At 38.5% G+C, this 26,097-nt stretch overlaps 1 protein-coding gene across 24 annotated transcripts in view; it reads right to left on the reverse strand.

Moving 5' to 3' along the window:
- Positions 1-26,097, reverse strand: part of LOC135213014 (F-actin-uncapping protein LRRC16A-like) — a 300,836-nt gene that overhangs the window by 152,793 nt on the left and 121,946 nt on the right. For 23 of the 24 annotated variants that reach the window (XM_064246820.1, XM_064246824.1, XM_064246823.1 and 20 more), the window contains exons 5-9: positions 14,501-14,634; positions 13,731-13,979; positions 13,281-13,445; positions 12,982-13,076; positions 10,844-10,894 (exon numbers count right to left, since the gene is read on the reverse strand). In XM_064246820.1, the coding sequence (XP_064102890.1) occupies positions 10,844-10,894; positions 12,982-13,076; positions 13,281-13,445; positions 13,731-13,979; positions 14,501-14,634 (694 nt within the window). The remainder of the gene's footprint in view (positions 1-10,843; positions 10,895-12,981; positions 13,077-13,280; positions 13,446-13,730; positions 13,980-14,500; positions 14,635-26,097) is intronic. The other variant, XM_064246810.1, reaches the window with a different exon arrangement.

Genomic DNA, 26,097 nt, shown 5'->3' on the forward strand with positions numbered 1-26,097 from the left:
CCCCTTAATTCTATCTATGATGTATACATAAAACTAGAAAATGTCAAGAAAGTTTAATTCCCTAAGACTTTCAATCTCAGCAATTTAGGCCTTAAAATTATTCATCATTAAGTGAACATTGTAGAAGCTCTTGATAAAGGATAAAGCAAAAAGGTAACTCATGTTATTCAAACTTTTGTTGTATATGCAAAATTTATAAAAGTAAAATATATCTAAAATTACTAAAATGTAGTCCCAAATTAACCTACAGTAAATATCAAAATCTTACCCCACACATCAGTTTACAATACACAGATCCCGCTACAACCAACAACTACAAATCCTTTTCCACTAAGATACTTACACAATGCTAAAAAATTTAGGTCAATAAGGTTTCCTTAGCTTCTGAAGGAGTCCAATGTTTCTAATATACTTATCATCATCCTCACAATTCTCCCAAGCAAATTTCTAAATGATAAATTTGCATCAAGCTGGCACCATATGAAAACATACTCTACACAAAATCACACAAGCCTTTATTTGTTTCATCTAAATAAAAAATCATTTAATTGTAATTGCATAATGCTGTAAAGCAACAAACACAAATTAATATTTTCCATTGAATAATGAAATGTTGAATAAATTCTTTTTTCAAACAAAGTATTAATATCATTATCATAACCAGAGTACAAAACCACTCGGTGAAGCGTCAACTTTCTCATGGCTGGCTTGAAGGGTTTATCCTTAAAACAAAAACAGGATACCAAAAAAGCAATTCACCTATATCAAAACATTTAGTACATCGTTCTCCAACCTTAACAATATCCTACTCCTTGACCTGCCGGCTGAGCTCTGTCATTCCTCTGTCCAGTTAGAGCTCAGTAAAACAAAAGTTCAATTCATTTGATACTTTAGATGTCCCAGTTATTTCGTTTTTATACTAGTTCTCAAGATTAAAGTGCATTACCTGGTGTCCCCAAACTAGTCTCTGATACAAATATGTATCCCTAAAATATAACTGAAAATAATGAAGTAGCAAATGCATACTACAGTCTTTAGGAACATAACACCCCAATCTTCTTCGGTTTTAGACAATACTGTAAATGATTCAAGTACAGTATACAGAAAGGACCTCATCTCTATTCCAATTGTCAAACCCACTTGCATGAGTCACCTATAACATCCAAATGAAAAGCCTTGCTTTAGGAGATTGTACATATATTAATCCACAAATTTTTGCTAACTAAAACTAATAATAGGAATGAGAAAAAATATATTAAGCAATTACCATCATAAATACAAAAAATACTTGAGTATTTAAAAACTAAATTTTAAGCCTGCAAGAAATACAAAATACTTAAAAGATCTATCATACCTGGCTAGATTGGACAACAAGGAGATTAATTTTGTTTTATTGTTATAATACAATTAAGTTTGTTCATACTTACCTGGCGATATATATATAGCTGTATTTCTGACGTCCGACAGAATTTCAAAACTCGCGGCACACGTAGTGGGGCGGCCAGGTGGTAGTACCCATTCCCGCCGCTGGGAGGCGGATATCAGGAACCATTCCCATTTTCTATTCATATTTATTCATGACCCTTGTCTCCTGAGGGGAGGAGGGTGGGCACTCTAATTATATATATCTGCCAGGTAAGTATGAACAAACTTAATTGTATTATAACAATAACATTTTGTTCATGAAACTTACCTGTCAGTATATATATAGCTGAATCACACCTTCGGATGGTGGGTAGAGACAGACTAGGATTTTTTAGGAAATTTAAATTAAAATAAAAGATTAACTTATTGGTTCCTTACCTGATAGCAAAGTAGACTATGTGATTACTGTCACCTAAAGCCTGCTTATGCTTTATCAGAGTTGCCAGCCAGGTTTGGACCTGTAGTGCTGGTGCTCTCTGGATGCTCTGTCAACGGGGACGTGACCACAATGTGACAAGACCATCTAGCCAAACATATGGCAGTAACACAGCAACCGACCACCACCTGACCAACTAACCAAAAAACCCCTGACATTAACAATAAGGAATGGGAGATTTTCACAGAAGATCTCACCATCCAAAAACACAATAAACTAACCTAACTAAGCTAAGGGATAGGGAGAGAGCCACCTTCAGCCCCCAAAACTGTGTCTGCCGAAATGTAAGTCCCAAAGAACTACAGTTCTCGTAAATCGTTCTCACATCCCGGAGGTAATGTGAGGCGAATACGGAATTGCTCCTCCAGAAGGTGCTATCAAGAATATCTCTGATAGACATGTTCCTTTGGAAGGCAAGAGAAGTAGCTACGGCTCTGACCTCGTGAGCTTTCACTTTAAAGAGGCTCATATCAGTCTTCTGGCAAGATGAATGAGCCTCTTTAATGACGTCCCTCAAGAAGAAAGCAACAGCATTCTTCGACAACGGCAAATCTGGTCTCTTCACCGAGCACCAGAGATTACCTGAGGGACCTCTTATCTCTTTAGTCCTATTCACATAGAACTTGAGAGCCCTGACAGGGCACAGGGCTCTCTCTGGTTCTTGACCCACGAGACTCGATATTCCTTTGATTTCAAAGCTCTTTGGCCAAGGATTAGACGGGTTCTCGTTCTTAGCCAAGAAAGAAGGGTTCAACGAGCAGACAGCGCTGTCTCCCTTGAAACCCACTAGGCTACTGAACGCTTGGATTTCACTAACTCTCTTCGCCGTCGCCAGAGAAGCTAGGAAAAGCGTTTTTCTCGTTAAGTCCCTTAGAGAAGCTTCATGGAGACGCTCAAAGGGACTTAGCATCAGATGTTTTCAACACCACATCTAGATTCCATGAGGGCGGTCTTGCTTGTGGAATTTTGGTGGTTTCGAACGACCTTAAGAGATCGTGCAGATCCTTATTGTCGGAGAGGTCCATTCCTCTGTGGCGAAAAACGGCAGACAACATACTCCTATAACCCTTGATTGTAGGAACTGCCAATTTCTGCACATTTCTTAGATAGAGTAAGAAATCTGCTATCTGATTCACAGAGGTCGTGGAAGAGGAAATTCCTTCCTTCTTGCACCATGCCCTGAAGGAGGACCACTTAGACTGGTAGACAGCTCTTGAAGAGGCTCTTCGAGCATTAGCGATTGCTCTCGCAGCTGCCTTTGAAAAGCCTCTCGCTCTGGCCAACTTTTCGATAGTCTGAACGCAGTCAGAGCCAGAGCGGAGAGGTTTTGGTGAAACCTTTTGAAGTGAGGCTGTCTGAGTAGATCTCTCCTCCAGGGCAACGTTCTTGGGAAGTCCACAAGGAACGTCATGACCTCTGTGAACCACTCTCTTGCTGGCCACATTGGGGCAATCAGAGTCAACCTTGTCCCTTCTGAAGCTGCGAACTTCCTCATTACATCCCCCATGATCTTGAATGGGGGAAAGGCGTAAAGATCCAGGTCTGTCCAGTTCCAGAGCAACGCGTCCACTGCAATTGCCCCTGGGTCCAGAACCAGGGAGCAATACAGAGGAAGCCTCTTCGTCCTTGATGTAGCGAACAGGTCTACTAGAGGACGTCCCCACAATCTATAATTGTTGACAGACTTCCTGGTGCAAGGTCCATTCTGTTGGTAGAATCTGATTTCGGCAGCTGAGAAGGTCCGCCCTGACATTCTGAACCCCTGCCACGAATCTTGTCAGGATCTTGATGCGCCTTGCGTCTGCCCATAGCAGAACTTCCTTCGCCAGGAGAAAAAGGGATCTGGAGCGAGTTCCTCCCTGATTCTTTAGATACGCAAGGGCTGTGGTACTGTCTGAGTTGACTTGAACAACCTTGCTTGACAGTTTTTCTTCTTTCGAAGAACTGCAGCGACAGGAATATCGCTGCCAGTTCCTTTACATTGATGTGCCAGGCTACCTGTTCCCCTCTCCAGGAGCCTGACACTTCCTCCCCCCCTAGTGTTGCTCCCCAACCGGAAATGGAAGCGTCTGAGAACAACACTAGGTCGGGGCTCAGAAGATTTAAGGAGAAGCCCTCTCGTAACTTCTGAGGGTCGAGCCACCATCTTAAGTGGACTTTTACTTTGTTGGAGATCCTTAGGATCGCATTCAGGTCCTCTTTCGTCGTCCATTCTTCCGCAAGGAAAAATTGAAGAGGCCTGAGGTGCAGTCTTCCCAGCGAGACAAACTTTTCTAGCGGAGGAAATGGTGCCCAGCAGACTCATCCACTCCCTCACCGAACAAGCTTCTCTCTCTAGGAAGGCTGCGACTTTCTCTAACCCCAGTCGCTGACGTTCCTGGGATGGAAACGCCCGAAAAGCCACTGAATCCATCTGAATCCCCAGATACACGATGGACTGTGTCGGGGTCAGATGCGACTTTTCGGTGTTGACTAAAAGACCCAGACTTTGCTAGGGCTAACGTAAACTGAAGGTCCTTCAGACACTTCTGCCCTCGACGACGCTCTGATCAGCCAATCGTCGAGGTAGAGGGATATCCTGATTCCTGACGAATGGAGCCATTTCGCTACATTCCTCATAATCATTGTGAAAACCATCGGGGCCGTGCTGAGACCGAAACAAAGGGCTCTGAACTGCCAAACCCTGTTGTCCAAGACGAATCTCAGGTACTTCCTTGAAAGAGGGTGGACTGGGACGTGGAAGTACGCGTCCTGCAGGTCCAGAGACACCATCCAGTCGCCAGGTCTCAAGGCTCCCAGCACCGACTGAGGCAGTCTCCATTTTGAACTTGATCTTTTCTACAAAAAGATTGAGCCTGCTCACATCCAGGACCGGGCGCCAACCTGACGACTGCTTCGGCACTAGGAAAATCCTGTTGTAGAAGCCCGGTGACTCTAGGTCCAAGACTTGTTCCACCGCTCTTTTTTCGACCATCTGGTCTAACAGATCGAAAAGAACACTTTTCTTCTCTCCCTGATAAGATGGAGAGAGGTCTCTGGGAGTTGATGTTAAAGGAGGAGGATGTAGAAAGGGGATCTTGTACCCCCGCTCTACTATCTTGAGGGTCCAAGGATCCGCCCCTCTCTGCCTCCAAGCCTCCGCAAAGAATTCCAGTCTGGCCCCGACTGGCGTCTGAAGGACGAGATCTTCATTTGCTGGTTTTGGGTTTGAATGAAGCTCTTCCTCTCGAAAACCCTCTCCCTCGAGGAGCTGCTCTCGAGGGGGGTGCCCCCCCGCGAAAGGGTTTGACTTTCTTCGGGGGTTTGCTGAATGTCGAAGTGGAAGGAGCCGCTGGACGTCTTGAAGACTGAACCAAGAGGTCCTGGGTCGCCTTTTCTTGCAAACTCTGTGCAAGATCCTTTACCATAGCCTGGGGGAAGAGATGGTCCGAAAGAGGCGCAAAGAGCAATTCCGCTTTCTGAGCGGGAGATACCGACTTAGCGGTAAAATTGCACAGCAGTGCTCTTTTCTTCAGGAAGGCAGTTCCAAAATGAGAAACTAGCTCCTCCGAACCATCCCTGACGGCCTTGTCCATACATGACAACACGCTGGACAGCTCCCCCAGACTGAGAGAAATCAGGACTCCTAGACTGAAAGGTCTAAAACTCCCAGACACCAATCTAGGAAATTAAAAACATTAAGGGTACGAAGCAGTCCCTTCAAGTGGTGGTCAGTCTCCACCGGAGTCCAGGACACCTTAGCAGACGATAAGAGAGACCTCCTCTGAGCGTCCACTAAACTGGAGAAGTCACCCAGAGCGGACGAAGGAACCTTTACTCCCACATCCTCCTTGGTCTCATACCAAACTCTCCTTTCTTTCCCGGCGAGTCTAGAGGGTGGATGGGCGAAAGTGGTCTTGCCCTGATCCTTCCTTCTGGACATAAAGTCTTGAAGCTTCTTAAACGCCCTCTTGGTCGACAGCGATGTCTTCATTTCGACGAATTCAGGGGTCTTAACGGTCTTGGAAGACGAAAGTTGAGAGGGAGGAGACCTAGGGGCTGCCGGCTGGAACTTCTCCCCGAAGGCTGAACGTAACAGCCTAACAAGAACCTTGTAGTCCGAGACAGCTGAAGCTACCGGCTGTTCTTCTTCGACGGAACTCCCTGGACTACTAAGTTCCCCTTCCTCCCTAAGAGGAACTGGAGAACGCCCATCAGGAGAGGGAGTACGTCCAGCAGTCTCAATCCTGAACAATGACTTCCGTTGGTGGAAGTATCGCTACAGGTACGGAAATCGGCCTTAGTCGATCTTTAGAGGTACGGACATCTTGCAAAAGAGGAGCGTCCTTAGAAGCAACGTGAACTGTCTTAACAGAAAACGTCTCTACGAGAGGAAGCGCGAGCTTCCTGACGAGAGGCGCCAAAAGCGTCCTGCTTAGCCAAGCGAGCGTCCTGCTTTGCGTCCTCAAAAGCGTCCTGCTTCGCTCGAAAAGCGTCCTGCTTCACACGGCGAGCGTCCTGCGAGCGTCCTCAAAGGCGTCCTGTCTATAACTCGAAGCGTCCCTGCTTAGAACGCCGAGCGTCCTCAAAAGTGTCTGAAGAGAGCGCAAAGCGTCCTGTCTAGAACGCCGAGCGTCCTGCCGAGCGTCCTCAACCGCTACCTGCCGAGAGCGCAAAGCGTCCTGCTTCGAACGCCGAGCGTCCTGACGAGCGTCCTCTCCTGAGAGAGTAAAAGATATGCTAGGAGAACGAGAACGTTGACGACCTCCGGAGGCGGAGAGAGAGACGAGCGAGACGAGAGAGAATGAGCCGCTTCGTCCTCATTGACGGGCAGCCGAACGTCCTTCCTACGCTTAGGCTCGACTGCTGCTGGGCGAGTCCTCTGAGCCATCAGCGACGTAATCTGGTCCTGAAGGGACACTAGGATATCCTTCGTAGGTGACGAAGGAGCAAAAGAAGGGGCAGGACTGAGCCTGCGAGAGAGAAGGCGAGGGTTGCGAGGGGACGCCTCCTCTTCTAGCAGGTACAGCTATCTGCCTCTCAGGTGAACACGCCTGTGCGTGGAAACTAACGTCCTCTTCGGTAGAAAGCCTTCCTCTCTTCGCGGAGGAAAGGCGTCATAAGCGTCCTCTGACGAAAGAGGAGACATAGGACGTGAAGCGTCCTCAAAGCAAAAGGTCCTTTTCAACGGACGCGAGTCTCTCCGAGCGCTCCACCCCTTGCGCGGGGAGGACGCTTCGGAGGACGAAAAGCAATCTTTCAGGCACACGCGCTCGTGCGCGCTCCTTGGCAGCCTGGGATTTAGCAACAAGGCCTGCCGAAGGGACGCCAGATCGGTGGGGAGCCCCCGTAACCCTCTTGCGGCTTTCGACATACCCACTCCCTGAGTCCTGGGAGTCCGATAGAGGTCTAGGACCTAGAGGCATTATGGGGCCGATCTGACGCCCCTCCACAACACTAGGGCACTAACACAAACTTTCACAGGGCCGGTTTCTAGGGCCAATACTTTAGATTCGAGAGCACGAATAGACTCTAGAATCAGAGAAAGGGGGGTGTGTTACCTTCTCCAGACACAGCACTGGGGCCCACCGAAGGCAAACAAAACAGGAGGTTAGGTTGAGCAAAATCTACTGGTGTTAGAGGAGGAGAAATGTTACTATCCTTACCTTTAGTAGAACTGCCCTTGGAGGAAGACCTCCTGACTCTATCGCGCTCCAATTTACGTCGATAGGTCTCGTACATCTTCCATTTATCATCATCCAAATCCTTACATTCATTGCACCGATCATCAACCACGCAAACATGCCCCCTGCAATCCATACAAACTGTGTGAGGATCAACTGAAGGTTTAAGAAGCCTCACCTTACATTCACTCCTCACACACACTCTGAAACTTCCAGTACTTGATCCAGACATCATGTACTCAGAAAAGCCAATCCAAAATCAAAAACCAATCCACTATTACGCGTGCCAATCCAACAATCCAGAAGTCGATACCAAAAGTCAATCCAGATAATATTAAGCGAGATAATCAAAAAATCCTAGACGGAAAGGTACTGTAAAACAGATGTTTGCTAGCACCGGCGACAGAAAAAAGATGAATAGAAAATGGGAATGGTTCCTGATATCCGCCTCCCAGCGGCGGGAATGGGTACTACACCTGGCCGCCGCCCACTACGTGTGCCGCGAGTTTTGAAATTCTGTCGGACGTCAGAAATACAGCTATATATATATCTGACAGGTAAGTTTCATGAACAAAATATTAAGCAATTACCATCATAAATACAAAAAATACTTGAGTATTTAAAAACTAAATTTTAAGCCTGCAAGAAATACAAAATACTTAAAAGATCTATCATACCTGGCTAGATTGGACAACAAGGAGATTAATTTTGTTTTGTTTGTTAATATCCCACCAGCAATACATGCTTCCAATCTACTTAAGTAACCAAAACACATAATATTCAAGAATTTCCACTTACCATCACATATCTTACAAATGACTAAAACTGTATACAGTATTTACCATTTCCTAAATTTAAAAGATGAAAATATACATGTTAATATTCACAATTACACACAATCATTAAATGAATAAATTCTGGAATGCTTCCAATCAATTTTTCTTAGCAAATCATCACGGTAAATAAAATAAATCAACTGCAAAAGCTAACAATGAGTATAATGCACAGATCATTTGGGAATTTTATCCTCCCTAACATCATGAGACAAATATAAAGGAAAAAGGAGAGTCAAAATCTATAAACAACTGTAATCATGACCTAGCAATCTGCAGAGCCTTACTTAATATTCCAAACTGACATTATATATGAATCTAAATTTCTCAAATCTCCCAAAAAAATTTATCTCAGCCAAACAATCAATCACAAACCTGTTCTACATAACTGAATTTCTAAAAGAATGTTGTATCAATTCAAAGCGTAATGTATCCCAAATGTGTTCACAGACACTTTTCAAAACAGCTTATAAATTCAATACTACTATTTCATAAACCTGTCAATAGATCTAAATTTCTCAGCCACTTTCAAAAAGCATTAAATCAAACCTTTTCAAATGAATTAACTTCTTCAAAAATTGTCCTTCCACATCGACTCCCTTTCTTTTTGAACCAGTCCCTTGGCCACAAAAATTCTTTTATGCATCATTATCATTGTCATGATCACTAAGTTTTAGCATATCTTCCCTTTACTTCTTGTCATGGATAATTAGAAGATTACAGTGTGAGTTCTATGAGCATGTGACCTATAATCAATTAAACATTTCTCATCAACAGGTGTAATACTACTATAATCAAGACTAAAGGTACTGGAATTTTTGAACCTCAGATATATTTGACAGTTTTCAACTAAGCTCAAGAAGCTAAAAACCTACTGCAATGGGAACATCATTATATAACCTTAATTGCAAAGAACATTAAGCCCTAAAAAACAATTCTGGGGCTCAATGTTTGCGTAGCAATTCAAACTAAAGTTTAAAAAACCAGTTCATCTAACATCAACTGCTACATCCAAAAAAAAACCATCTATTATCATGTTGGTACAGTACAAATAGAGAATATATATAATAAAATGCATAATGTTGAAAAATTCTATGGTTGACAAATATACCGCTCATTTTAAGTATTCTAAAGGGGTTATATATATATACAGTATTAATATGATGTTAAGCTACCTAAATCCCTCCTCGACTTCAACTGTTTTATAAAGGATAGGGTTCCTTAATGAGGTCTGCAGACTCCAGTTCAGCCTCAATCAAGTTTATTCTTCTGCCCCTATGTCATGTCACAACAAGAACATTGAACCCAGAACAACTGACAACAGAAGAAGAGGAGGGCTTCGAACTACTACTTATACTTAAGTGAAATACATCAACATACAGAATTCTGTCAGTTTGGGATACTAAGCAAGCCATAAAATAGCAGGAACAATAATTGGGGTCAATCAGTCAGATATCATAAGAATCATTTTACCTGACAACAATGAAACAAGCAAGTGATTACCAAGACAAGAGTGAAATAAAAGTCACCATGCCATACATTAATTGTCCCAATATTTTTTCAGTATATAAATTTTTATACAGGGCTAGTCAATTATGCCATACTGTAAATAATGCCATGCTTTCTTTTCATGATGAGAAAAGAAACACAAAGTAATATGTACTGCCTTATTTACAAAAGTAGAAAAGAACAAAAGTACCCATCAAATTTCATTTAAATCTTACTTACAATGACCAAATACAGAGCATTAGTAGAAGTGAAGAATTCCCAAGTTATTTCATGAATAATTTACAAAGATGACCTCTACAAGACACCCTTGATACCTCCAAAGGTCAATCTATATAGTGGTCAAATCTCGATGTTTTTATAAATTGTACATTATAAAAATCTATGAAATAAAATTATATAATCTTAGCTACATATTCATATTATTGCATCTTATTGAAAAAATTAAGTTCTAAACACTCCACATGGTAAGGTAAAAACAGATAAATTTTTTCACCAAAATCTTAGCATGAAATCACTATGCATCAGTCGACAAGCTACTTGTAAAAATCTGAAACGCAATGAAAATTGGTAGCTATCAAAAGTAGGTGGCATTGCTTGAAAAATCATGACAGACATCGAGATTGGACAAAAGCATTAGCATCCCATAGAAATCACATAAGAGCAAGAGGTAGCAGCAGTCACCCCTAGATGTCAGACATAACCCAGCATGTGGTATTCTGCAGAATCAAAGGTGTCACCTCTATGGATGGTCCATCTGTGATTCTCCAGTCTCTACATTCCATTCCCAAAATCACTGTACCAAGAGCAGCAGAGCAACCAGATCACAGGTACCCATGTAAGTCATAACAAAAGGGCCAATGCCAAAGGCTGCTAAAAGTGATGTGGAATAAAGGAATATTACAACTTGTCAAAACACTTCAAAACCATCCAGAGAGATGACCCCAATGCTGTAACAGCAACCAAAAATGATAACAAACCCCCAGCTACTGGAGACAGCTTGGCTACCAGACCGCACAGATTGCTTAAACCTGTTGAGAAAAAAGTTGTGAGCAAAGTCAAACATAGCACAACTTTGCTCTTCTCTCATGATTGATCAACACCTCTCACTTTTCTCAGCATTTATTCAACTTGCCAAAAACAGAAACAATTTTGAGAAAATTTTTCTTATCTTAATGAATACAGTACAAGTACAGCCATAACGTTTTCAGATATGAATGTCATATACTAAATTAGCAAAACAACCTTGTCTTCCACATCTAATGCACATATGCACTGCATGCATTAAACTATTACTTACCACAATCGTATTACAAAAATTTACTTGGATGACAAGAAAACAACCACTTAAAATTTTGTTTTTCCAATAACCATAAACAAAATAGACATCCTTTTCCTTATATAAAATATAAAATAAACAGTAATCCAAGTTTTATACCATTTACTTTCACTGTGCTAGAGAAATTAATGCATGGTTATACCCACTTCTTAAGATAATCAGAAAACTGATGACATAAGTTTCAAGCTGTTGGTTTGGCTATGACAGAAATGTTGCCAATCTTTCTCTCTAAATATTTCCATTTTTACATCATACTTCCTCGTTACCATGTTAAGCATGAACCTACTCCACTTTTTTCAACCTTGTGCACGTACTACTCAATTCCACAGTCATGCATCTCTGAGTTAGGTCATCTCTTGATGATCTGGATCTTTCCATCAGTCACCATCCTGTTACCTTCACATACTATAAAAATGATCTAATTGATTGGTCCATTTCCCTTCTTAGCCTGTGCCCATGCAAACATCTTTGAGAACCCTTTTGCTAGTTTCAAAAGTTTCACTTGATTTCAAGTTAATAATTTCTTGAATACATAATTTTTTTACCTTCTTATTAATGGGCCAATCCTACTTACCAGCTGCCCTAAAATCACTTAGTGGCCTCTTTAACTCTGGGGATCTTACTGGATAATGGGGCAAAACAAAATATTTTCTATTTTTTACTTGTAATTCATGTTGCACAACACACACACACCATACATTTCTTACTCTACATGAGACCCTAGAAGCAAAGCAAGTCAAAATCACCACCTTGGGCAGTAGCCGCCTCTTCTTCTTTTTTTTTCCCCCTCTAAGTGATCCAAACTTGCCCTTTTTCAAAACGTTGACTGCAAGTAGGGTGGAAAAAAACCACACACACACATCTCACAAGGGTTTGTTTGTACAAGGGTTTAAGACCGACCCATGTTTAAATCTTGGAGCAAAATGCCAACTACCTCAACACAGTTGAGAGGGTATCAAGAGTTGAGCAATAGCTCCCTTGTACTCGTGTACCTGTAGTAAAACAGAGTGCAGCATCTTTAGACCATGATTACACTCACCTCTTCCTCTGTCCTTCCATCTCATCTCTGTACCATCTAGAAGAACACTAATTCTTCACCAAATTACACCATACACTTTTTTATACGTTAGTTCAAGTTGATTAGAGAAAGTGAAAAGGAGTATTTTGTGGTCTAGAAATTACCAAAGCCTCATGTCTTAAAGCTGAGAAAAAGTGTTGACTAGATAAATGTACCATGTATGGGTGAGTACAGATTTACTTCAGTCCAGTGATCATTCAGACGTTAACCAATGTTTATTGTTAACACAATACTATTTAAGAAATCTCTTCTTTGTTTTTCTCTATTACAAAATTTAACCTATATCATTTACTGTCTTCAATGTGTGTGTCTTGAAATAATCCATAATTACTTTCCTTAAATTGAACCAGCATCAACTTCATATAGTTGGAAACCCAATCTACGCCTGCTGTCACATTTACTTAAGTTGTGATTGCATGAAATTTTAAAAAGAAACAAGCCAGCAATATAACGTAATTCCTCCTTTTATGCTATTATCTCTTACTTTACTCCACAAAACTTAACCCGAGTATTTTTGGGAATAAAGTAGAAATGGCTCCAAGAGTTGACTCTCAAGGTCATTTAAAAATTTGCATTTTTCTTTTTCTTGATTATATGACACTGAACTACCTGATCCAGTTTTCAACTGAACAAGTGTTAAAGTAAGATTAAAACAAGGTAAACCATTCAATAAAATACTAAGGCAATAGATATGCTCTTACCTTTATCCTCTAATGGATTGTGCGATATATCCAACTTTTGTAGGGGAATGTTGCTATTTGACAATAATGCTAACGACAACTTATTTGCAAATTCCCTGAAAATAGAAGTAAAACCCATTTATGAATATACGCAAGTAATGACTACTAGTACATCTCTAGTTTACTAATATAAATATACTTTAAATTTCACAACTGTCACCTTTAAACTAGGTGTGAGATAACACAAATGAAAAATGAACCGGCAAACAAATTCAGTAATCAAAACTTTCAGCAAAATAGATTGCAGAGACAATACTCACGCTTTGGCACCAATATTATCTAAATAAAGTTCTTCTATACTAAGTGACTTGCTAACCACGTGTAGGATTCGTTCTATTGCTTCATGTGAGAGCTTACTATGGCTACAGCGCAGTTTACGAAACCAGGTGTTGTACTCAAGGGCACTGATGATAGGAATGAGGTCTCTATTGCAAGAGAAAAAACATGGTATTAGCATGGCAAATGAATTTAAAACTTCCCCATAGAGAGTAAATATTTCAGTTGCTTTGCAAAACAAGAAAAAAAATACTTAAACATTTAGGAGATCATAAGACTTCCATAATCCAGCAATTCTTCAAAAGATACATTTTCTAGGAAGGGTGCAACCCTTTGATTAAAAGTATACTTTAACTTCCATCAAGGCATGAAAGGTCAAGACAGCGCAATAAATTCCCAAGATTTCAAAGTTATGAATTAAAAGGTAAACTTACTTCTGTTCTAAGTAATCAAAATCATGAAGGTATAATTCTCTAGTATCATGTGAGAGGTAGATGGTATCGACATCCCATGCCACTTCTTCTCTGTAGGGCAGAGCGTGGTAGTCGCACATACACATGTACTGTGTGGAAAACCCACCACATGGTCCCATGTCTCTGGTACCCCCTAAGGTTGCCCTTTCCAGCTCCTCCAGCTGCAGCAGACGTTTGGACGGCTGAATGTCCACTTTTCGAATAATGTGCCTGGAAGGATATGAATATTTTATACTTATATTTTTCAAAACCATGTACTATCAAAAGATGAGCCCTATTCATTTGAAACAAGACCCTAAATGGCCCATTAACTTGAAATTCAAGCTTCTAAAGAATATGGTGTTCATTCTAAAGTACTAAAAGACAGTAATGTGAAATACAGAAAGAGAAGATCAGTTGTCAGAAAAACAGATAAACAAATTTAAAAAATATATAAAAAAGTAAATCTAAGTAAAACAATAAAATACAAGTTGCATTGCATTGGAGTACGTAGTAATTATCAAAAAAAAATTTTCAATCAGATCATTTCTCCCTAAAAGGAGCAATTTTATAAACTGAGTAACGATTCTGTCACAAAATTATAAACTGAGCAACGATCCTGTCACAAAATTATAAACTGAGCAACGATCCTGTCACAAAATTATAAACTGAGCAACGCTTCTGTCACAAAATTATAAACTGAGCAACGATCCTGTCACAAAAACAAAGGACTGTAATGAGCAGCAACTCACGTGAGAGGAACGGCAGGGAATATATTTTTGAGCGCAGTGCTGAGGCTGAGGACCATCGTGTCCACCTCATGGCTGCTGTTCTCTTCATGGGTGGTATAATAGGTGTACACTCGGTCACAAACCGTCAGACACAACTGTGGGAACAGAAAAGAAAAGTTTTTCAGTCAAGACATAACACACAGAGTAGAGTATTAAAATTAAAAAGTTTAAAATAAATTCTAAAAACCTCTTGCAAACCACTGAAATCATAAAAAATTAAGATAAAAAATACCTTAGTTTAACATAAAAAATTTGCAACTTTATAGTATCTTAATTTTAAAAAATAATAAAGTAAATAAAACAGTTACAGCATTACATACTACATACAGCATTACATACTACATACATTTCAAGTACAAAAACATATCACTTCCCTTGCAAGTACAAGATTTCAGTTCCCTTGAGATAATCAATACTGATTTTGATGGGAAAAAGCAAAATGTCATGGTAAAAAATTATAGTACACTAAAAATCAACACAACAATGAACCTTAGGTATTCAGAATACAATTACATTTAGCAAGCTTTTTTATTCCCTTGACATTTTTGCTATTGCTATGTCAGTTCAAATGTTACATTAAAAGCAAATGAATCCTAAAACAGACTAATTTTATATTCAAGAAACAAACATAATAAGGAAACATTATAAAAGAAAAGCATTCTACAAAATAATACTGTAAACCACAAAATAGCAGATCATTTTGACCACCCATTTTTGTATCCGTAAATATGATAACCAGAACATTATTAAAACATGGTGTAATAAAAAGCAATTACATAATAGAACTACATTTAAGCAATATTACTTTCTCAGGTGAGAGTAACACCTGTCTCATCATTAAATTTTAGGAGTGGTAATTCAATGGACACTATGAATAAATCAATTATATCAATTCATTGTACCAATGGCACTCAATTTTTTTCATCTTAAACTAGACATCTGTTTATGAATGAATTAATCTATAGGTTTCTTGTACACAGCTAAAGGTACAGTATTTATGTTTACCCCAATTACCTAAGTTTTAGTAACTGGCCTTTATTCTAAGAATTTCATATGCCCGTTCAGTCTCTGTGTGACAAAATAACCAAGTAACAAAAGAAATCCATTTTCTAGTAGGGTTAACACACAGGCCTTACAAGGTAACAATAACAGGGGGATGTCCCTCCCAAGCTTCTGTCGACTTTTCTATACATAAATTTTCTCTCTGTATAGTACTCTTATAAAAGGTTAAAAGGTGGATACAGCTGGGTTTGAAAAGCTGCTGCAACTACCATTTAGTAATGCAGCAGGTTTCTTCTTCAAAGATATAGGTGTAATATGTTCAAAACTCTCGAATGTTCTGCTTCCCCTATATGTCTTAAGTTTTAGTCAATGGTCTCTATAAGAATCTCACATACCAGATCAGTTTCCCATGTCATAAAATTAAGCCAGTACCAAAAGAAATCCACTTTTGTTTATGTTAAACACACTGGCCTTACAGGGTAACAATGACATAGATGGGTGTCCTTTCCTTTTCTGTTGTGTTCTCTATAAACAATTTTCTTCTCTATATACAGCACTTACCTCCACTCCAAACACATTGCCCCATTCTATTAGCCAGCCAAGCAACCTAAACAAAAAGGTGAATGTATGAATAACGAAATTTGGACAAAGCTAAGCACTGGGGCTCTTTCAGTCATACAGCCATTAAGACTGAAAATGAGTTGGATGGTAAGCTAGCAAAAAGATCTAGAAAATAGTGAAATGAAGTACAAAGGTATTTAAAGGTGAACTTGGCTGAAAATCTACAGTCATACAGAAATGACTGTTAAGAGAAGTTGGACAGTAAGGAGGGGGGAAAGGGAAGGTTTAAGGGCAGATTAAAGGATAAAAGGTTGGAAGAGACGCTGATAACACCCTTTATATAATGCAGCGAGAGAGAGAATCGTTGAATAACTTATGAATGGTTTCAACCCCTTTGAAGTGAGGATTATCTCATCGAGTCCCTCCATTTAGAGAGAGAGAGAGAAGAGAGAGAGAGAGAGAGAGAGAGAGAGAGAGAGAGAGAAGAGGAGAGGAGAGAGGAGGAGAATTACTTTATAACATTCAATGTGGTACCAAAGGTTATTCATTTGCTGAGAGACAGAGAAAACACGTAAAAGTAGTGATGATAATTCAAGAAGTCATAAAACAAAGCCATATGTAAATCATCGGCATACAGAGAGAGAGAGAGAGAGAGAGAGAGAGAGAGAGAGAGAGAGAGAGAGAGAGAGAGAGAGAGAGAGAGAGAGAGAGAGAGAGAGAGATTCTTTAACAATGAAAGATATTTAACAAAACATTGCAGTAACTACATTCATTTATCAGCACAGACACACACACAAACACAGAGAGAGAGAGAGAGAGAGAGAGAGAGAGAGAGAGAGAGAGAGAGAGAGAGAGAGAGAGAGAGAGAGACTCAGTCATTATTTTAAAATATGACCACTTGGAGCCATCTTTAACTCTCTCATGACTTGAACACACAACCTTGAATCACCTCTGGCCAATCATCATCAGTGACAGGTGTGTTCTTGCTTTGAAGAGAAATTGTCTTTGTAAAGGCAATAAAAGAAAACTATTTTGTTAAAGCAATATAAGCACTTTTGTAAAACCAATAAATAGTAATTTCATTTGTAAGAGCAATAAAGAGAAAATTTTGGTAAAACAAAATAATTCTCTGTAAAAATGAAAAACTACGAAAATTTTCTTTGAAAAAAAAAAAGAAAAGGAGAAAATTTTCATTGTAAAACAATTAAAGATATTTTCTTTACAAAAGCATTAAAAGAAAATACAAGAAACATCACGAAGGTAAGTGTGAGGTGACTATGTTTATTCAAATGATGACTGTGTGGAAAAAATAAACATATATACATCTACAAACTGAGATGCAAGACAAGTACTTTTCCTCTACTGAGAGAGAGAGAGAGAGAGAGAGAGAGAGAGAGAGAGAGAGAGAGAGAGAGAGAGAGAGAGAGAGAGAGAGTTATTCATTAAGGATACAATATAACAATAACACTGTGGTACCAAAAGTCATTTGCACAGAGAGAGAGAGAGAGAGAGAGAGAGAGAGAGAGAGAGAGAGAGAGAGAGAGAGAGAGAGAGAGAGAGAGAGAGAGAGAGAGAGAGAATTTAGTACGAACTATCACCACGACATTAACAGTCACTAATACAAAGATTACGAACCCTTTTAAAATCAATGAACAAATGGCAAAACTTCGGAGTCACTCACCCCCATCTCTTCTTTCAATAATATCGAAGCAAATAACCCGAAAGGAGAAACTTCTTTCACAGCTTAAGCTTAAAGCTCTCGTGTTACTGTTCCGTCGTCGGGTTCCATATCACATGGCAACAATTCGACGGAAACTAATTTTCTCTATTCTCTAATTATTTCACTCTCTCTTTTCAAAATGTTTTATTTTTTTCTATTATCGGTATACACGTATCTTCGAGATATTTTCCATTTCTTTCGTTAGATTCTCGTGTCTGTAAGAACATTAATTTCTTGGTAACATACAGAAAATATCTACAACATAAATCCACAGTCTTTTCAGCCGATTTCAAAGTGTCACACATATGATGGCATATTGATCACAGTTTCATTTCCACGGAGAATATTAACAACAATTTTCTGTCGCATATTGTTTCCAGATACCTACATAGATCGCACAAAACACAAATTAACACAGCTGAACGATAAATTAAAATACAATTTTCCGATGAATGATACATAGATAACTTCACAAACTAAGGTTTACAAATAATCATATATGAGTGTGTGTGTGTGTGTGTGTGTGTGTGTGTGTGTGTGTGTACATATGACATATCACATCACCATAATTCATATATACGCATTAAGCAACAAATGTCCTTTAATATCCATTTTGTTTCTTGTCAATGAAATCAGCTGACTGATTCTCATCTGACGTCGCAATGCCTTTGGTCATATCACCCAAAAAAATACTGTCAGATGTACATTTGTATGAAAAGAGTAGTGACAAACATTAATTCAATAACCTCTGATTTCTCTCTTGAACAAGTATACATTCGTGAGGCACTACCCATATTTTACCGCGAAAATCTTGAGTAAGGCTTTGGTGGTCCTTTGCCGCTAATTATGGGTCTAGTACTACTACGTTGCCCGTCCCAATAGCTTCTGGATAATAAATGGCTACCCTTTTTCTAGAGTATATATATATATATATATATATATATATATATATATATATATATATATATATATATATATATATTATAAGAATACATTTCCTTAGGAGTGAGGGATGATCGATTACTACGTCGAGAGTACACAAAGTTTTTATATGTTAAATATCGTTATGTATATGAGAGCTTTAGTCTGTTACTCCAAACCAGGTAGCCTAAAGTTTACGTTACGGATATTTCAAAATATTTGTTTGTTCTATTTACTCGTTAGTCACTTTGAGGAATTCTACCTCTACCAACTTGTTGATGAAGAGTCGAAAATGGTCTGTTGATTTTGGAAATCAGAAAAGATTCCTTCCTTTTGTTTACTTCCCATATTGTCTTTTCTCGTATGGTTGCCTTTCCTCAACTTAGAGACAGATGACACGAACGGCTCTTACAGACCAGAACCGATAAGAAAGTTACAAAAAATTGCATTTGGAAATCGAGGGCACCTGACCAAACTCGGAAAACAAGAATGCAGAAGCAAGAACAAAATTAGATTTTTTTTTTTTTTTTTTTTTTTTGTTTTTTTTTTTTTTTTTTTTTTTTTGTTTTTTTTTTTTTTTTGAGGGGGTGACAATGCAATCCAAGATACCTGAAGGTTAACTACTAATCTGCGATTCAATGCAAAGTGTTCGTTTTCAATTGTTCTCTACAACTTCTCTTCTTTGGCAATCTCTTGATAAACCGTTAGGCACCATTATTATGAAAAAAAAACATTCAACAAAACTAGTATTTCATTTAGTTGATGAGTGGAAGGTTTCGTCTATGCTATAAGCTATATACGCTAACATATCCTTATACAGACAACATTATATATAGTTTATAAATATATATATATATTTATAAAATATTATATTATATATAGATATATATATATATATATACTATAATATATAATATATATATATATATCTAATATATATATTTATATATTAATATATATATATACAGCTGGCAAAAAAGTTTTAACAGAATTCCACCTAATGAAAGGAGAGGGCCCATAAAAACGCCAATATATAGAAAGTCAGTACTATATTTCAATGACTTCTCTCTCGTCAGGCAAGTAATGAATGAGAAAATTAACAGAAAAGGCGGTATTTATACCAAGCACCAACGCTTTTCACACAGGCACCCTTAAGCAATAAATTTACATTTGAATAATCAAAAAAGGGTTATTTTCTCCCAACAAACAAAATAATATCTTCCCACCCACAAAGCATATGGTGTAGGAGGAGTCTCCCTCTAATGCAACAGGCTGCCATTGATCAATTCTTATCCAGTTCCCCAAATTCCCGTATTTCTTTGGGTCTGGCTTGTGTTTGTGTGGGATCTGTCACACCACTAACAAAGAGAGAGAGAGAGAGAGAGAGAGAGAGAGAGAGAAACGATAATCAGATGAAAAAATAAAGACTATCTGGGCAATTTAATTTAATACATTACATAAATAAGAGAGAGAGAGAGAGAGAGAGAGAGAGAGAGAGAGAGAGAGAGAGAGAGAGAGAGAGATTCATTAAGGATACAATATAACATAATAACACTGTGGTAACAAAAGTCATTTGCGCACGCGCACACACACACACACACACACACACACACACAGATTGCATTAGACATGATATGCGAGATACGATGGTTAGATAACGAGAGAGAGAGAGAGAGTCTCTCTTCAACGCGACGCCACGTCAATCCCGAGAGACGAGAGAGAGAGAGAGAGAGAGAGAGAGAGAGAGAGAGAGAGAGAGAGTCCAAGTAATTTCCGATCAGTCATGTTCTGGGAGCGCCGTGTGATTTTCCCTGTCTGTGGAGACCTTTGTCGAGCCGTCTTGAAGGCTCTCGGCGTCTGGCTGTCTGCAGAGAGAGAGAGAGAGAGAGAGAGAGAGAGTGAGTTTCGTCTCTCTTTGTCAGAAACGTTTCAGTTCAGTTTGTAGAAAAGTTTGGGAGTGGGTAGATCTTATCACGATGTTCGGTCGACTTTCTATGGCGAACTTGCAGCCGATTCTCTCTCTCTCTCTCTCTCTCTCTCTCTCTCTCTCTCTCTCTCTCTCTCTCTCTTATTTAACATGGACACTTTGTTCTATGAAATAACAAATGAGCCATTTGTTCTATGAAATACCAAGGTTTTCATGTAATAATAATAATAATAATAACAATAACAATAACAATAACAATAATAATAATAATAATAATAATAATAATAATAACAACAACAACAACGCGGGAGCTACAAACTCATTTTGTTTACAGCTGTAAAATTTTATTACAAAAACACAAATTCTTCTGCTTTTTCAGGAGGGGGAGCGGAGAAGCCCCCGAAAGATAAAGACAGTTTAATTTTGTTTAAAAATGAACTTTGAATAATAATAATAATAATAATAATAATAATAATAATAATAATAATAATAATAATAATAATAATAATAAAAGTTTTTATTACCCCTGACTTTTCGACAACGCCCTCTAGCGGCCTTTTACATAGAGTGAATGACTGGCATGCAAGTTACACAGATATACATATAGCAGGAGGAGGGAGGGGGGTGTACAGCTGACAGATCAGTTAGCGAGCTGTCATCTGTACATCCAACACCCCCCCCCCCCCCCCCTATGCATTTGTTTGGGTAAATTGTAAGTCAATCCATTTGCACTTTGTCAATGGCCGCCAGAGTAAGTTGTCCGACCCCTGTTTGACCTGAAAACAAGATCCTCTTTTATAATAAAATGGAAGATCACCTTCAGCATTTTTATCTTTTTTAGAAATTCCCAATCGACCAGTTACTCAGAAACATCGCTGAGACACAGAAGCGGATTGTAAGAAAATTAGAAAAAAAAAATTTATATAAAATCAACTCGCTTAATTCTGCCCTTCTCTTCAACAGTACTATTATTTTAAAAATCCCCATAGTAGCACGAGTCTTCAAATGGAGAAACAAATCCAGAGTTATGTAAATGTACATATCTTTAAATCTAAAACTTTAAGGATACCTTTCGGGAATCTGTTCGGTTCCCCTTATCATTGATTGATAAGAGGAACCGAACAGATTTCAGAAAGCTATCTTTAAAGTATTAAATACATGTACATTTACATAACTGTGGATTTGTTTCTCCAATACTATTATTAGTATTATTATTATAATTATTATTACGTATACATTTTATCATTCCGTTCCAACTTCACAGAGAGAGAGAGAGAGAGGAAGAGAGAGAGAGAGAGAGAGAGAGAGAGAGAGAGAGAGAGAGAGAGAGAGAGAGAGGCCATAAATATATCAATGGCTCAATCATTCAACTTTACGAGCATTAATCGCCTAATCATTTAGACCTAATGGCAGTTTAATAGGCCGGCAATATATGGCTTGTATAAGACTTGTTTTAATGGTGATTGGCCCCGCTATTCAAAACTAAGCAAGTGTTATGCAACTCAAGTCTTAAACAAGTAAACAAAATGTTTCTCCGGCGCAATCGAGTTTTCTGTACATTGTATAATACCCTAAGAAACTCTCAGCCGTGGCCAATGAAACATTCACCTATGGCCCGGTGGTGGCCTGTGTTGTTGGCCCCTATAGCGGTGCCAGCGCACGATCATGGCTAATTTTAACCTTAAATAACATCAAAACTACTGAGGGTAACGGGCTGCAATTTGGTATGTTTGATGACTGGAGGCTGGATGATCTACTTTTCAATTTGCAGCCCTCTAGCCTCAGTAGTTTTGAAGATCTGAGGGCGGACAGACAGACAAACAGCCATCTCAATAGTTTTCTTTTACAGTAAATTAGAAAGACGTCAGGTAAAATTACTTTGAAAAAAAAAAATTTTTCTCCAGGAAATTGCAAATGGAAAAAATATTTCTTTTCCTCTGTGAAATTGCAAATAGTGTATTTATAATTGCTCTGACTTACATTATTTTGCTCGAAACTGACAGTGTAGTTTCTTTTTTCGTATTTTTAAAATTTTATATTTCGTATTTTCTAATTTTACATTTCGGAGTTTTTTTTATTATTTTATATTTCGTACTTAATATCAAGCTTTTTTTCTATTTTATATTTCATACTTGATATTCGGCTTTTGTATGTTATAAATCGCATTTAATAGTGATTTTCTTTATGTTATAGTTCTTACTTATAATTAGCTTTTTTATTGAGCTTATTTTTATAATATTTAGTATTTAAATAATGAGATTTTATTTGCTTACTTTTCACAACTCAACACACACACATTTGAAGTTTCCAAAGTATTAAAAAGATGCTACTTTAAAGAACATGTAATTAGTTCAGCTAAAATAAATAGTATAAACCATAAATTCTTTTCTGTTCGTTATTTTCCCTTTAAAATTTTAAGGATAGGTATTCCATCTATTTCACCACTAGTTTTGTAATTAACTTTTACACAGGATCATTATGTTCACAACGTTTGTCTAATTTATTCTAAGACAAGTAGAAAAGGGGCTATATGAAATATCATTTGTAAGCTAATCACGTTACATATTATTCATAGATGACATCTATATTTCTGGCGGCCTCACTACACGCCTCTGGATTTTACAGCTGTTACATGAAATAACTTTTTTTTCACTTTTTATATATATATATATATATATATATATATATATATATATATATAACATATTATATATATACATATATTATATATATATATATATATATATATATATAGGTATAGGCACGTCCCAAACATTCGTGATTCAGTTATACACACACAGACACACACACAGGAAAATGGCAGTCATGAATCCAAGCGCTCTTTACTAAGAACTGTCAAGAAACGAATGAAATACAGTTGGAGAGAAAGTCTTCAGGTACACAACAAGATCAAGAATACTAGATGGTTAATTGTCAAAAGGGTAAAAATTAAAGCGATAATCCAGGATTATCGGATATCACACGGTCACAAACCTAAACATAGATTTGGCCCTAACAGATACTGCAAAGTATCCGTATAGTCCAAAACATGTCAAAACTGAATATATTAATTTTGTTGCTTATATTTATCTACAACTTTTTTCATTATGAAGGCATAAAGTTTAAATAAACCAAGACTTAAATTTAGAACATTTCCATTATTTGACTTGATGAAAAAGATTCAATGATATACCCTTTAACTGTGTCATTACATGGGATTAAGGCTCTTGCTTGACTCCAGTTACTAGGATGATCTAAATCTCTCATATGTACGAATAATGCATTCGATATTTACCCAGTTCTCACAGAATATTGGTGCTGTTTGAGACGTTGTGAAAGAGATTTACCGGTTTGTCCGTCATTGACTTTATCACACTTTTTGCAAGGAATTTCATATATTGGAAGATCTTTTAGGAGAATTTTTTATTATTAAATTCTTTGCCTGTGGTATTTGCTTACTTATAGAAAGTCACGTGCATCTACTGTGATTTTTTAAGTGATATATATATATAATATATATATATATATATATATATATATATATATATATATATATATATATATATATATATATATATATATATATATATATATATGAGGTTGCTAACCCGTTGCCCAATCCATTTGACATTCACCGCTAAGTAAACAACTCCGTTTCGGCGCCCAGATCAGAGCAGCCCCAAACCACGCCCAGGGAGAGAATGCAGTTTTGGACCTGCATGCACACGTCTTGTGGTGCTAGAAAACGCAAGACAGGGCCGCAAGAAAATATACAATCTTGATATTTCAGAAATCAGTGCCAAAGTGCTTATTGTAATCATTCAAAGAAGAGTGGAAGTGAAAGCTGCAGGAGGAGGACCGCTGATTTCCAAAAAAAAAGGAGAAGAAGAAGAAGAAGAAGAAGAAGAAGAAGAAGAAGTAGTAGTAGTAGTAGTTCGGGCGCCGTCACGTCTGTTCTTCGCGCCGCCCCGAAATTTCATTTCTCGTCCAGAAAGAATCGAAAAGAATTGGGAAAAGTGTCAGAGAGAAATGGACCTCCTCCTCCCTGCCGAATTCCACCGAGAAATCGGACGCACCGACGTCACACGGTTACTCCCAACTGTGTCAAATAGCGAGGAAAGGCGGAAGGGATTCAATGGAGAGAGAGAGGGCGTGGTATTTACAGTCCCAATAAAAGGCCCTTGAAATGAATAATGAATTGACGTTGTAAAAGGTTCAGAACACACGGCTTGTTTGTAAGTTTATCACGCTACCTTGTCATGTTTTTGTCATTCTTTGTCAAAATTGTGGATTCATTTCCTCGGTGATGGGAGACAGGAAGTGACAAGAATGAGTTATTAGTGTAATAGGGAATGTTGGGATGTTTAATTCAAGTCAAAATAATAAGTGTTTTCAAATGTGGATGTCAAGCCAGAATAATATCAGAAATTCAATTTCATATCCAGCAAAATATCAGCTTCATTTGGAAGTGGAATATCAAATCTAGGCCAGAGGCCAAGAGCTGGTGCCTGTGAGAGCTGTGGCCTATGAGGCCACTCAACGCTGAAAAGGAAATTGATAGTGTACAAAGGTTTTAATGTTGTAACAAGACTTACAGCTCGCAGTTGCACTAAGAAACAATTATCTGGCGAGGGTGGACCGAGAGATGAAAGAAAGAATATGACTGGAGTACAATAAACAGAGCGAAAGAGGCTGCAGCCTAAAGGATGCTGCAAAGAACCTGAAGTTATGTCTACAGTGCACCGCATTAAGTGCACTAATGGCATTAACGCCATACGAGAACTCTTTTGAGTTGCAGTTTAAGCAAATATGACTTTCACTCCTATGGTCAGATGTCCTTTGAATCTTACCATAGGTCAAGATTTCTAAACCAATATTTCTCCCAACAGAATTATCCACTCAGAATCATCATTTGAAATAATCAACCGCGTTAAAAATTATTTCAGAAATAGCAAATAACAATGGACGTTCCTTGAAGAGGACAAACTGGCCAATTAATAATCCTGTACATTCAATTTGGGTTAGTTCGTGCCCTTTTGGTAAGCTTAATAACAACTATAAATTATAATAATGATAGAATCTGAGTAGAGGATGATCTCCTTTGTCCTCGCCCGGAGGTTGCAGTAGGGGAGTCATGATACAGCCACCCACCCCTGGAAACCGGGGTAGGTAGGTAGGGGAATGGGAGTGTAAGGAAGACATTGCAAACCTGTTTGTCCGCCCCAGCTGTGGGCGTGGTAGGTAGGGGAATTGGACGGTAGTGCAGACAAGATACATCCACCCTCCTGCAAACTGTTTGTAAGGGAAACATTCACCCTTCTTCAAAACCTGTGTCCGCCCTAGCTGAGAGCAGGATTGGTAGGGGACCAGGAGGGTAGGAGACATCCAACCTCCTCATGCAAACCTGTATGTCCCACCCAGGGGGCC

The sequence above is a fragment of the Macrobrachium nipponense genome, chromosome 42, assembly GCF_015104395.2.
Source record: "Macrobrachium nipponense isolate FS-2020 chromosome 42, ASM1510439v2, whole genome shotgun sequence".
Classification (NCBI taxonomy): Eukaryota; Metazoa; Arthropoda; class Malacostraca; order Decapoda; family Palaemonidae; genus Macrobrachium; species Macrobrachium nipponense.